The 14,794-nt window shown below is 37.9% G+C and overlaps 1 protein-coding gene across 14 annotated transcripts; it reads left to right on the plus strand.

Annotated features, from left to right (window-relative positions):
- The first annotated feature begins 1,948 nt into the window (after window positions 1-1,948).
- HNRNPH3 (heterogeneous nuclear ribonucleoprotein H3) lies at window positions 1,949-14,705 on the plus strand. 14 transcript variants are annotated; one of them, XM_087964051.1, is made up of 11 exons: window positions 1,949-2,097; window positions 2,305-2,688; window positions 10,010-10,128; window positions 10,610-10,748; window positions 11,266-11,450; window positions 11,797-11,883; window positions 12,141-12,256; window positions 13,691-13,826; window positions 13,933-14,013; window positions 14,094-14,183; window positions 14,389-14,705. In XM_087964051.1, the coding sequence occupies exons 3-11, from the start codon at window positions 10,014-10,016 to the stop codon at window positions 14,463-14,465; spliced, it is 1,026 nt and encodes a 341-aa protein (XP_087820177.1). In that variant the 5' UTR covers window positions 1,949-2,097; window positions 2,305-2,688; window positions 10,010-10,013; the 3' UTR covers window positions 14,466-14,705. The 14 variants fall into 14 exon arrangements, with proteins under 14 accessions (XP_087820177.1, XP_087820178.1, XP_026528586.1 ...); XM_087964052.1 differs by having other exon boundaries at window positions 11,266-11,405; XM_026672801.2 differs by lacking the exon at window positions 2,305-2,688.
- The last annotated feature ends 89 nt before the right edge of the window (window positions 14,706-14,794 follow it).

Raw genomic sequence — 14,794 nt, forward strand, 5'->3', positions numbered from 1 at the left:
CAAATTAAAGAAAGGATATGTAATCATAAAAAAGAATTGATACGCTTTGTAATTTAATTCTCGGAATTATCTTCTGATGGTAAACATGAAATAAGACAGATGTTTAAATGTGCATGGGGTGGTAAATGCATACTTAGGATTTTTATTTTTATTCTAAGCTGATCTTGATGTGAAGCAGAGCTCCTAATCATTGAGTTGCATTTCAATAATAAAATGCATACCTTAAAAACGAACACACTTAAGTTTTCTATCATATTGGTAGTCTTCGACTTACAACTGGTCGCTTACCAACCATTTGAAGTTATAACAGACCACTCCAAAGGTAATTACAACCCAGTTCCAAAGTATCAATGGCTGCCCCCCATCCCACTCCACCCGACATGAGACCATATGTCAGGTGTTCAGCAACTGGCCCATATTTATGGCCATTTTCAGCATCCTGCTGTCAAATGATGTTTAATTGTTTTTGCTGAAGATTGGCATTAACTTCCATTTTTCAAGAAAAACGGTTTCCATAGAAAACAACGGGTTTACTTAATGACCATGGGTTCTCTTTACAACCATAGTGTTCCCTTTACAACTACTATGGTCTCTTAACGACCACTGCAAGAATGGTCATAAAATTGGGTCAGTGATGTGAGTGACTCACTTTATGACCATCAGGTCTTATAATCATAATGGTTGTATGCTCCATTATGGTTATATGTCAAAAACTATTTGTAAGTTTGGAACATTGTATGTAAAAGTGATTTACACACCAATTAAGTCCTAATTGCTAAAAGAAAGACATAATGAAATGATATGGCTTCTGAATATATGTGCTATACCATTTGATGATTGATAAATGACATACATACAGATAAATAGAATGGTAAACTTGTCTGGTCACATTTTATTAACTCTTTCATACACCCGATTGTATCATTTTTATTTGTCTTTATTGAAGGTTTGGAAACTGTAAACATCAAAATATTTAACTTCTCAGAAAATCAAATTGTAACAAAATTAAAACCAAGCAATTATTACAAAAATTAGACTAAACATAAAATATACTGAAACCAATAAGAAAAACAAAGCAAATCTGGGATGTTGTTTTGTGACTCTGTATAATAGAGCAAAATAATTTGCCACTAGTACTTTTATATTGATATTGATAAATAGGAAAATTTGTTCTAGTTCAAAGAATTGATGTGAGAATCAGAATAATAAAGTACTCCACAAGAACACTACATAAGGTATATTCTATGGCTTTTATTCTGCCTACCGTTACCCAAATAGCAGCCCAAAAAAAGGGAACTTAATCTGAGTCTTGAAAAATAGAAGGATTAATTACTTATACTTTTTTTCAGAAAACTGGCACCTCCTTTGTTCAGGAAATCAAAACAGACTTGCAATCATCTCTGTTGGGAGGATTCATTGAAAACAACACAAAAATAAAATCTAAAGAGCTGGTGCCTTACATGCTGGCAACAACAATAAAAGATTGGATGGCATTTTTACTCCTAGATTAGCGTTTCTCAACAGCTGCACCTTTAAGAAGTATGGACTTCAACTCCCATAATTCCACAGATAGCATGGCTAGCTCGAGAATTATGGGAGTTGAAGTCTACGCATCTTTAAAAGTTGCCGGCTTTTAAGAAACACTGCGCTAACGGAACGTTTGTTTTTTAACGCGCTTTCTAACGGAACGGAACGCTTGCTTGATCACCGAGACAAACATCTTAATGCGTGGTACTGCATTCTTTTTTCCTAAGTTGTGCGGAGGCGGGCAACCAACGGAAAACGGACCCACATTGGTTATCGCAGACTGCCGCGGTAGAAGCGTTGCGCATGCGTACCACCCCGCCTTCCTCGTCGACGGTTTCTTCCCCCGCGCGAAGCGTCCCCTCGTTCGCCAGCCATCCCGCCGCGCACGCGCCATTTCCGCCGCTAGGCGACGGGAGTCCTCGCGAGACGCGCGCCTACGACGCCATCCTGTCTGCCTCAGCTGCGTAGCTTGTTAGTCGGCCGTCGGTTAAGCGCTTCCTTGTTCTTTGTGGGGAGTTCCGCGCAGCCGTTTGGGGCCGATCGCCTGGGGAAGTGGGTGAGGTGTTGCCGGTGAGTGGGTGGTGGGAAGCGACCGGGCGGCTTGTCCGGGAGAAAGGAGAGCCGAGGGGGGCGTACCCGCCTTCTCGCTCCTGAGAAACGGGCGAACTCCTCGGGCGGGGGAGGGGGTAGAAGGGGGGGGAGGGGAGAAAGGAAAGGGTTAAACGGCGTCGTGCGCACGCGCGCGGGAACGTTCGGCAGGTTTTTTTTTCCTCTCAGCCGCCATTTTTAACGTGACGGCCACAGCGGGGTTGGGGGCGGCGACGGCGACGCCTCTGGTCCCTTCGGCCTGCTTATAACGGTGTCGCGGTGCCTCTCGCTGGCCGCTGCTTGAAGGGGCGAGGGCGGCTCTCGGTAGGGCAAGCCCCGAGCGGAGGGAAGACGGAAGACGGCGAAGCGAGTCCCCAGAGCGTGACAAAAGAAGCGTGTGCGCCTCCGCCATTGATACCCCCTCCTACGCCGAGGACCACCTCTCCGGCGCTACTCCTTCCCGGAGGGCTCGTGCGCCTGCGCGCTGAGGGTTCGGCGTTAGCGGAAGGTTCAAGACCCCGTTGGAAGAGTTGGTTTCTCTTGACAACCCTGAAGCATCGCAGCTCCTCGGAAGTAAGGTGGCTTGGAGTCCGTTGGGACGGACGAGATGGAAACGTGCCGTTGAGGTGGCAGGGCTTGGTCAGAAAATACCGTAGCGCCGAATCTAAAACGGGAAAAGGGACCGTTGAGGCCTCAGTTAGGACTAACGGCGGTGATTCGGGCCTTCCAAGCAATTGAGATTTAAGGTTCAAGAGCGCAAGGTCATGGTGACCAGCGGCCCGGGGGGGCTTGCCTGCTTTGTGTCTTGTTAATCGGATACAAGGCCCTGCTATTGCTTTGTGAATGGCCATTCAACGAGGGCGTTTGGCTCTGCTCAATCCACTTTTGAGACCAGGAAAAGAAGGAAAAGAGTAGTAACTCCCACCAAGGGCATAGATAGCTGCTGGGGTTGAATGTTGAATGGATTTCAGAAATGGCAGGAGTAAAGTTATACTTAGCTGCTGGGTTCGTTCCAGTAAATCAGGAAAAGGAACTTGAATTTGTCTCTCTCCCTTTAATCACATTGGTGATGTAAGTGAAGAGACACTTCCTTGATTTAGGGCAGAGGTCTCCAAACTTGGCAACTTTAAGACTTGTGGACTTCAACTCTCAGAATTCTCCAGCCAGCATAGAATTCTGAGAGTTGAAGTCCACAAGTCGTAAAGTTGCCAAGTTTGGGGACCCGATTCACAAGTCGTAAAGTTGCCAAGTTTGGGGACCCCTGATTCAAAAGTCATAAAGTTGCCAAGTTTGGGGACCCCTGATTCAAAAGTCATAAAGTTGCCAAGTTTGGGGACCCCTGATTCAAAAGTCTTAAAATTGCCAAGTTTGGGGACCCCTGATTCAAAAGTCTTGAAAGTTGCCAAGTTTGGGGACACCTGATTCACAAGTCTTGAAAGTTGCCAAGTTTGGGGACCCCTGATTCAAAAGTCGTAAAGTTGCCAAGTTTGGGGACCCCTGATTCAAAAGTCATAAAGTTGCCAAGTTTGGGGACCCCTGATTCAAAAGTCATAAAGTTGCCAAGTTTGGGGACCCCTGATTCAAAAGTCTTAAAATTGCCAAGTTTGGGGACCCCTGATTCAAAAGTCTTAAAATTGCCAACTTTGGGGACCCCTGATTCAAAAGTCTTAAAGTTGCCAAGTTTGGGGACACCTGATTCACAAGTTGTAAAGTTGCCAAGTTTGGGGACCCTGATTCAAAAGTCTTAAAGTTGCCAAGTTTGGGGAGCCCTGATCACTTAAAAGTGTGGTTGTTTTTAGCAGTCTCTCTGTGTGCAGTACATGTAAGCTGGAAGCCAGTTCAAGCAGAAATATTTGTATATTCTACTGAACACAAGAAGGTGATGCTTAAGCAGGGCTAGGGTGTCCGTAGCCTTGTATTATTAACCTGTAGGAATATTTACCAAAAGTATATGGTGCCTGGCTCTAGGCAGTTTACCCTATTTCAGAGTTATTTATTCATCAAATTTATATAGCCATGCAGTATACAATAATTAAATCAAGAGCAGCAAATATATAACAAACATTTAAAACGTCAATGTTAAAAGTTAAGTAAAGTTATAATTATACAAGCCCGAAGCGGAAAGAGAATGGGTAGAGATCCACCTCAATAGCGGAGCCATCTAAATATATCTCCGGCCTCGTGACAAAACCAAAACATCAAGAGGAGTGAAGCTAATCTAATTTCCAGTTTAATTTATTATTTAAAATAACATAATTGATTTATCTAAAATAATTGTGCCTATACTAGGAAAGTTTTAAGGCAGTTTGTTAAATAGTAAACTATTTTTCAAAGCCTGCATTGATTGCACAATGTCATTTCAGTAAAAGGCACACCAAGTGCCTTTAAATCTGTGAGGCACCTTCTCTGCTTACATGTATGGGAAAATTTAATTTATTTTCATAAACAATTTATATTATTCTGTGGTTCTATAGTGCTTTACATGTTTTAATCTGAAGTTCAAAATACTGATCAGTATATCAAGAATTTGATCTTAAGTGGTACTTTATAGATATAAGTTTGGCAGTACAAAAAAGCAGTTGTTTATTAATAAGTACAAGAAGTCTTTACAGGTAGTCCTTAGCTTACAAATGCAATTGACCCCAAAATTTTGATTCTAAGTTCAGATAGCTATTGACTGGACCAGTTTTTTTTTAAGAATCTTTGTAACCTTTGTTTATAGTGTCAAGCAAATTACATTTATAAGCCCAAATCCATTCTCCTGAATGGGTAATTTTTTTGCAGGAAACTACAGAAAATGATGGAAACTGAACATAAAAGCCACAAGTTCCAGTCATGTGACCACAGGATATTGCAGCCAGTCTTAAATGTGAGCCGGTTGCCAAGTGCCCGAAATGTGGCCATTTGATTGTGATGAGATTCTATGACTGCTCAAAGTGCTTTACAGGCCATAAAACACATTTTCCAAAGCTGTTGTACCTCAATAGTTGTTATATGACCTTTCGCAAGTTAAGGACTACCTATAAAGTTTAGTTGTTTAAAACAATATTAAACATGGAAATAAACTTCATTGAACAAACTGGAAATTATTTTTGAGTAATATAAGATCTTACTGAATTAGTAGATATAAAATAGGAGATCAGAATGGTGGCATTTGGTAAGTAAAACTAATTGTATATACTGTGTAAATAACAAATCTGTAGCAATCAAGTTTAGATAAACAATTACAGGAAAGATATAGTAAAGTCCATTTACAGAAGTGATATCCATTGAGTTCAGTATTGCTTACTTTCAGGTAAGTGAGCACAGATTTAGTGTAAATGTGGTTTTGACAACATCTGTATGTGTTGTTTAGTTGAGACTAATTCATTAGTAGTCAAAAAAGGCTTAAGTTCAACTCTTGACCAAGAATTTATATATCTTTACTGGCTTTGTGGCTTAGGAAAGAAAAGAGGGAGGGTCAGGATGGGTGTCTGGGTGTTTGTGGAACATTACAACTGATGAGACCTGAACATCTAAATGATGTCTTTGGTCATCACAATTAAAACTTCTTGGATGAGAAACAGTATGATTTTGTTCTTCCCACTCAAGGAAAAAACAGACCAGTTACCTTTTGAAAAAGCACTTTTGATGGTTGTCTGGAGGGTTCTTTTTTACTCTGGCCCCCACCATTGGCTTGTTCCCAACAGATTGTTCCAGAGGAATTGCAATCTTCAACAGGAAAACAACTGTTTGTTCCACATAAATAGAATATAACTCTGATGTTTTAATTCACATTTTTATATTAAGAAAAATATGAATGAATTGGAAATTGTAAATGTATTTATTTTACAATGCCTAAAATTCATGTGTGTGTTGTAGAGATAGTAAAAAAATAATAATTTCAGATTTGTTAAGTAACATGTTCTTGCTAGTCATTTTGATTTCTCTTTTGTTCATTATATTTCTAATTAATTTTGTGAAACAATTGGGGTTTTGAACATGTTTTCAATGTACATTGCTAATTAAATACAATAAAGATATTAGTCCCAAAAAGATTAAACCTATACAGCAGGAAAGAGGGAGTGACTTTCTTTAATGCTGCAGTTCTATATTAATTGTGAGAAATGTCTTCATTGGAGTATGAGAGCGTGTGTACAGTATATCAATAACTCATGATTTGATTGAAAAGAACTACTAAAAAACACAGTGAAAGCAAATATGATTATTCCATGCCCAGGGCTGGAGTAAAGTGTTCTGCTACCCTCCACAATGAAACTTCATAGTTATTTCAGATTTTCTTAATTGGTTGGTGGAATAGAGCAGTTTAATTTGGGTGATTTGAAATATATATATATATATTGGGGGGGTGTAGAATAATTACAATTCTTTCAGATAAGTATGCATGTTAAATTCTGTATATAATATACTTTATCATACAATTCAATTTTCTCAAGTGCTTTTAAATATTTTTCCTTTATTACAGTCTCTTAAAAGAAAGTCTACATCTATGGGTCATGTAAAAATAATCTAGGTTCCTTATTCTGATAAACAATGGATATGTTTTTATTAACTAAGATACTATATTGGAAAGCTACAAAGCTGGTCTAAGAATACATAACACATTGCATTACCCCAAAGTTCTATTAAGGCTGTATGTTCCAGTGAATGTTTAAGAACCAGTAATTTTCCTACTGTTGTAGAGTTAAAGATTCTGCTAATGATAAACAGTAGGAAAATAAGGAATGTTCTGTTATTTCCTACATTATCAACTGGAACCATGTTGATTGTGAAATAACATCCAGCCATACCTGTACATACCAAAGATCCTATTTTTTAGTTGGTTTAAAACTATTCTTGCTATTCTTTCTAAGCTTTGTATTGGAAATGGGAGATTGATATAAGGAAGAGGAAGTCTGTGGAAGTCATGTTGTGGCGAAAACACCTATGCCTTATATGAAAAAAACCTGGGGGGAAAATCTGTTGATTCAGCTGAGATTTGAATTTATTTTTGAGTGTGTAAACTGCCTGGAATAAAAGCCCAGCCTAAGAATAATTCTGCATATGTGTGTGACCTTTTTTTTTGTTGTGAAAGACTTGAAGATCTCACTTTCAGGAAGAGAAAATGAGACTGCAGCTCTGGAATAACTACTTGCATCATAATATGCATTTTCACGACTATGCACTGCATAATGACTTTCAGAAGACGGAAGATGGAGAACCACAATTTCCTTCTGGTATTACCAGTGGCATTTGCTCCTCCCAAGTTTCCCCCTTCTTTGACCATCCCTGGCTGTTTTAATTGATTCGGTTTATCAACTTTTTTAGAGATAATGTTTAGAATGCATTTTGCTCTGATGGTGAAGCTCCCATTCATGTTGAACAAATGGAAAACTTTCAACGCTTTATGACACAGTTTTAGTTGAACTTAAAGATATTGAGAATAAAAATTGGTGCAGTTGACTTAGTATGTATGGGCTGCTGGGAGAGACTTGGCCTACACAGAACTTTGGTGAAAAGGGGTCTCTAAACCAGGTAATGGGTTTATAAACCAGGGTTTGGTAACATGTTACTAGCTGTAGCTGTGCTTTATTGGGTTTGTTTTTTTTCAAGGCTGTAAAATCAGATTTTTTTAGCGTGCTGCCACCTCTGCTTTGGGCATTTGAGGAGAAATTAAACATGTAAAATAGGAGCTGTTTAAGGTAAGACACCATTGTAGGGAATCTTAAAGAAGCATTTGTAGTGAAGTCTGATAAAAACGAATTTTTCCATTGTGAACTTCCTAAGTAGTAGAAATGCAAGTAGCACTTTCATCTAATTTTTTCATAAACCATTGCACTAGAGAACAGTAAAACTGATATGAATGGGTAAGTTTGGTATCTTTTGATGCTAATTGCTGTCTTCCTAATTAAACACTGTTCCAGTTATAAAATAGAAACAGACAACTCCAGTCACAGAAAATCTATAAAAAATTTCCCTAAGAGTACTCCATTCCTATTTTAATAGAGTTTAAAATCTTTCTGGAAATTTGGGTTGAAATCTGAGAACATTTCTAAAGAGTCTCCTTTGTTATCTAAAGCTAAACAGTCTCCTGCCTTTGTAATCTGGAAAATACCTGATAATATGTGTTACTTTAGTATGGTGGCTTTAGAAGGTATGGGTAGTCATGGAGACTTTAGTTTCAAAATGTAAGCTGCTGAGATTGGCATTCCACTTAAGCTTTTACCTCAAACTAAAATTAATGCCTAAGTCTAGCATTTTGCTTTGTGGCTTGTTTGGGTGGATGGATATTTTAAAGAAATATAAAAATATTTAGGTGTAGTGTGGAACTTGGTAGGTGCAAAGAGAACCCAGGGCATAGAGCTTTATTTTAATACACTGGTCAAATTTTCCCCTTCTCCAAGAACTTGTGGGATTAACATTATGAGTAATATAAATGAGGCCCAAAGAACCAGACTTTAGCAGGCTCTGCAAAATCTGCTTTGTAGCGACAGTGTTATGAACTTCTTGTACTGCTACCTTTTCCTCCTTATTGTCATTATATCTTATGCTGTGTATTACGGTGGGATACTTTTTCTACAAGAAAATTCACTAAAGTGGCAATCTTATGAAATGTTTTTAGTATGTGTAGCAAATCCATTTTTCCTCATTTTGTGAAATCCCCAAATGTGTGCGCTAAGAATATAATTTTTTTTCCTGATATCTCTAGTCTACCTTAGCGTGGGAAAAAGTCAAACTCTATTACAAGCTGAGATCTAAAGCACAAATTATTCTGGGCAGAATATTTTTCCCATTATAACTTTTCTTTAATGTTAGAAAAATCTACTCTTTCCTGTAGTTGTAGGTGGAGCTTCAACTCAAAATAAATTGTTCTACCCCACCAACCAATACTTCATAAACAAAATTGTAAATACAGTATTTTTAGATAATTTATACTGGGAACTATAGTCCAAAACATTTGGAGGGACTCTACTTTGGGTAAGAGTAAAGTGGAAAGATGCTGGTCTAATTGTAGTGGAGGAAATGTCTGCAGGTATGTGAATTGTTCTTTGAACTTACTAGCCATTGTATCATTAAATGTACTTCCTGGCTCTCTCCACTTGTGCAGTTTTTACATTGTATGTACACACTATGCATAGACATACTCCCATACAGACTACCGAGTATTACTTTGCATTTGCACCTTACCATTTCAATGAATTAAAAAAAACATGAACGTTGCTTTTCTATTTTGCTGGTGTTTTATGTTGCTGGGATAATGCAGCCTCTTGTGCACACAATCAAATTCATTTCCCTTCCCCTGTTAGCTTAATGTTATCTTTTACCTGTCGACCTCTGCCCCTAGAATTAGTTGTTTGACTGTCTTTCCATTTATTTAATTGTGAGAATTCTAGTCCTAAGCCCTGTAGGACTGCTGCCTTGGCCCTTGTAGCTGGCATTGGAATGAACACCCATGAGATTTGTATGCAGATTGAGAAGCATGCATTTATTTCATATGTATTTTTGGGAAACAATTTGCTGTGGCTTCACTGGCCTGCATTAGTATGAATTTAAAAATAGTGCCCTTTGCAGTGATTGAATATGTGTATTGAAATGGCTGGGAAAATGTGAGAGGGAGGAACTAAGTATTCAGTAGTAGAATTTGTCTTCATAGGTAGATGCCTATCAGTCGAGGTCTTGAGAATAGCTATGTGGCAGGTTGCATGAGCAGGTCATGCTAGTTCTGTATGAGTTCAAGACAATGGTAGTTGTAAATTATCACAGCATTATACTCTGAGCAGTTGTTGCATTTTTTTAAAAGTTCAAGATGTTTCTAATGTATACAGTCCTGCTTAGGAAGGGGTTGGGGGTGAATCGTCATTCTCAAATGCTAAATTTGCTGTTTATGTTTTTTATGGTGTTTGATTTTAAACAGCAAAATGGACTGGGCTGGGAAACATAATGGTCCAAATGATTCATCTAGTGATGGAACAGTACGATTGCGTGGTCTGCCATTTGGCTGCAGCAAGGAGGAGATCGTTCAGTTCTTTCAAGGTAGCTCTAGTGTTAATGTCAAGTGACTTTCAGTGTTTCTATGTCTGCAAGATTGATATTTGAAACAGCTTAAAATTTTATTAGTATTCTTGGGGGAGGGGGAATCAGTCTTTAAAATTTAGATTACTAATGTTGGTATTCTTTGTTAAAACTCTACTAAAAAGTAAAGAGTTTGCATTGGCAGGATAAAAATGTACACATTTAGATAGCTTATTAGGAGTTAGAATTTGGAGTATGTAGTTATGACATCATGCAGTATAGGTGGGTTCTTTGTGATGTAGCTGTTGCTGTGTAATCTGAACAAAGAGACAGTAATACAATGTCTAAATGAAAACTCTTTAGCCTGTGTATTTGGGTTGGGGGGAAGCTAAGCTATTTTCTTGCATTTGTGTAGATTTGCTTTAAGTATTTTCTACAGATGGGAATGTTTCAGACTTTAACACTCTTCCCCTTGATGGGGTTATTTGTCCTTGGGTTAAAGGGTTGGAAATCGTGCCAAATGGGATAACATTGACGCTGGACTACCAGGGGAGAAGCACAGGGGAGGCCTTCGTGCAGTTTGCTTCAAAGGAGATAGCAGAAAAAGCTCTGGGGAAACACAAGGAAAGAATAGGGCACAGGTGGGGATGGAGAGTTTGGGATGGTAAATATTTTGTGGGGGTTGGGGGTCAGAATTGCTTTTGGGGGGCTGGGGTACGTAAATCAACTGGCTATTTTTTTTAACAAAAACACCCTAAGTAACTGGGAGTAAAATAGATATGGTGGGAGGGGGATTGATAATACTATGTAGCTTGTTAAAATTGGGCTAGTTTTGTTTGTTTGTTTATGGAGGGTGTTCTACAATAGCCAGATTTTTTTTCAAAGAACTTTTTACTGGGGCAGGGGGGAGTGTGGTTCAGAGATTTGCTGTATTTAATTTGCAGTTAGAATTTTTAGTCAGTAAAGTAAATCACAGAACTGCTTGCTTTTGCATTTAATATCCTAAAATCCTAAAAGTGACACTAGAAAAAAGTGCTCACTTGCCTTCAGTGCTATATCTAGATTTAAAATTTTTAAAATGTGCAGTTATTGTATTTTTTCCAAGTGTTATATATCTGTATTCTTACATTTGTACATTGTAAATCTTTTTTTACTCAGATATATTGAGATCTTCAAAAGTAGTAGGAGTGAAATCCGAGGATTCTATGATCCACCCCGAAGAATGATGGGACAGCGACCCGGACCATATGATAGACCAATGGGAGGAAGAGGGGGTTATTATGGAGCTGGGCGTGGAAGTATGTATGACAGAATCCATCGAGGAGATGGTGGATATGACGGTGGTATGTGTATCTAATGACCACAGGCTCTTGTCATTTTCATGTTCCTGACATTTTGTCAAGAAATACAGAAATGACAGTATAATAATAATATATATCAAGTGTGAAACCTGGTCATCTTTCACTTTGTTTATACCAGGCATATGACTTGAGATTGAAAAGATATGGAGAGGCATCTGAAATGAGATTTTAAGTACGAGTGAAACTTGGTTTGCATGTCTTTGAGCCTGTTATATCTACATAGAAATGTCTATTTCATATCAAATCAGTTTGGTTCTATGCACTAAGCTAACATCCCTTTTGGTGTTTAAAGACTCTTCACAGTCTGTCCCCCTCTTAAATCTCACAGGATATGGTGGCTTTGATGAGTATGGTGGCTATAACAATTATGCCTATGGAAATGATGGCTATGATGACAGAATGAGAGATGGGAGAGGTAAGAAAAAATGTTACCCTGTTGTTCAGCTGTCTGTTGTAGACTCAGCTAGAGAAGAGGGCTTTGATGTTTTCAGTATCCTGTTTATAAACAGTTGGATACAAGAAATGGTATACACTGTCTCTAGTTCTATCGTTAGTACAGGAACTGATTGGCTCGCTTACGGTACCGCAATTGTAGTTTACTTTTTTAGAGGAGGCAGCACATATCCTCAGTCAAGAGTCAGTTATGCCTTCATGGACCTGTTTTGCTTTTAGGAATGGGAGGCCATGGCTATGGCGGAGCAGGAGATGCAAGTTCAGGTTTCCAAGGTGGTCATTTTGTTCACATGAGAGGTTTGCCTTTTCGAGCCACTGAAAATGATATTGCTAATGTGAGTATTGTTGAAAATATTTGTAGCTGAAACAAGCGTGTTTGTGGGGGAGGAGGGTTTTCCCAAGAGATTAAAAGTTTCACATCTGGAATCAGATTCAACTGTTTTAAAGTATCAAGAAGTTCCAGGAGTAACCTTCCTCCCCCCCGCCTTTCTTTGGAGAATTTTTTAAAAACACATAAAGTTATTAAATGTGTGTGTGTGTGTTTGTTACTTTTAGTAATTGAATGACTAGTGGTATTTGAAAGTAACTGAAGTGCACATTTCATGTTAGAATTCCCCTTGGGGAGGGGAGATTTTATATAATTAAACAAGGAGAAAAAAAATGCAAAAGAAAACCCCCCAGTATTTGATTTATATCCCCATCTTCTGTGACAAAAATATTCAGAAAGGTTAGTAAATTTGATAATAAAAATTTTAAACAGCTGTTATTACAATTAAAATGATACGCATATAAAATTACAAATACTGTAGTCAAAATTAGAGAATTTCTAATAGCAAATATAAGAAATTATTATAATTGCTATTACTATTATTCAATTTCTTTTAGCCAGCCATGTATATCTATTAGTTTAAAAAGTTTAAGATCTCTAAGTTGTGTGATTCTTCAATGCTGATGAATTTGTATTTTTCTTGCCAATGGAGCAGGAAATCTTCAAATAAAGAAGGCAAGCTTATAAAAGGGGCGGCTGTAATATAAATCAGTATTTAGTGGCTTAGTGGGAAGGATATTAAATAGTAGCAACAGTAGAATAGATAGGTAAATCAGCGAGAAGACTTGGGATGGGACCTGCTAATTGTAGCCAGTATACTGATGGGATGCAAGTTACTGAAAAGAAGAATATTTTGATTTGAAAATTACTGCAGGTTAATGTAAAAATGTAAATATTATTGACATACTAACCAAATGTAATCATGAGAAGTATACTTGAGCTATACTGGGCCTATAGTGTTAATAGAAGAGAAAGTAAAGCTGAAACCAAAACATAGGCTTGCCCATAAGAATTTGTGCTCCAAATACTTAATCTATATCAGCTCAGTTACTTCTGCTTGATATTTCAACTTCATTCCAGTGTATGGTTTACAGATATACAACCCAAAGCAGTAGTACATTTTTACATTTTTCTGTACACAAAAAGCAACTAAGGGAATAATTGCATATACTGTTGCATATTAAAGAAGTTATATGCTTTAAAACTGTCATGTGCTCTAATCAATACTTTCCCAGTCAGTTTGTTTTAATTTATTGGCTAACCAACACTAAGGGATTTCATAATGATAACTAATGAATCCGCAAAATCAAGATTTTTTCTGTAAAACGCATATGCATGGTAGAAGTGTGATTTATTTTACACAACTGTGTGCATCTTGGATGTGACAGACTTAAAATAATGGGTTAAATGTGAGGAGTTTTAACTTACTGCTTTCTTTTAGTTTTTCTCACCACTGACTCCTATAAGGGTTCATATTGACATTGGAGCAGATGGAAGAGCAACTGGAGAGGCTGATGTGGAATTTATGACACATGAAGATGCAGTGGCTGCCATGTCTAAAGACAAAAACCATATGCGTAAGTTACAGTAAATATGTCTGAAGTTTTGTACGCTTTCCCTTGATTTTTTACAGGTAATTGTAAGACTTGCATTTATGGGAGTAAGCTTTTTATTCTTTTAAAGAGCATCGATACATCGAGCTATTCCTCAATTCAACTGCTGGAGGCGGTTCCGGAATGGGTGGCTATGGCAGAGATGCCATGGGTAGGTTTAATTTCAGGTTTTTAATTTGATTTCAGTTTGTATAGGATTTCTAGAGACTAATGGTAGCTGCTCTTTTCCAGAGCAAGGTGGTTATGGTTCCGTTGGAAGAATGGGAATGGGCAGCAGTTACACTGGAGGATATGGTACTCCTGATGGATTGGGTGGCTATGGTAAGGTTTGGTTATGTTTAATATTAAGATATTGGTTTTAATCTCCCCCAGTTCTTTGCATTGCATGAAGAACTAAAAATGCATTCATGCTCGGAAGGCATGAGTGGCATCATAAGGGTGGTAAGATTTCTTTCATTCATATAGGTGGATATAAAGTTTAAACGATACTAACTACAGGAATAAAAGTGTTGCGGTTATTTTGTAGGTCGTGGCAGCGGAAATAGTGGTGGATATTACGGGCAAGGCAACATGGGAGGAGGTGGCTGGCGTGGAATGTATTGAAGAGTGTCATTGTGTCTCCAAAGCGTGTTGGAAGGAAACAGTACCTGGTCTCCTAGGCTTTCTTACAAAACTTAAAATTTCTTTTGTATTGAAAACTTTATAATGACTGAAGGAATGTGTTTTCCCATTATTTGGTAAGCATCAGATGGGGAAATCTGTTTTCATGTGATGGGGAAATCTGTTTTCTGTAGGTTTTATTTGTTGCATACTCTGACTTTAAATAAATTTTTTATATTCAAACCACTGATGTTGATAGTTTTTATACTACTAGCTCCTCCTGAAGATAGTTGCGTATCCTAGGATTTTGTTTAAGAAATTTGGTTCATTAA

The sequence above is a fragment of the Notechis scutatus genome, chromosome 4, assembly GCF_049901735.1.
Source record: "Notechis scutatus isolate UNSWTSFEM ecotype Mainland chromosome 4, rNotScu1.2, whole genome shotgun sequence".
NCBI lineage: Eukaryota > Metazoa > Chordata > Lepidosauria > Squamata > Elapidae > Notechis > Notechis scutatus.

Excerpts from the sequence above, each read along its gene's own strand:
- HNRNPH3 (XM_087964051.1), top strand. The coding sequence starts at position 10,014 with ATGGACTGGGCTGGGAAACATAATGGTCCAAATGATTCATCTAGTGAT. Across the intron at positions 11,451-11,796 it reads AGATGGTGGATATGACGGTG|GATATGGTGGCTTTGATGAG; the intron begins GTATGTGTATCT and ends TAAATCTCACAG. Across the intron at positions 14,184-14,388 it reads TGATGGATTGGGTGGCTATG|GTCGTGGCAGCGGAAATAGT; the intron begins GTAAGGTTTGGT and ends GTTATTTTGTAG.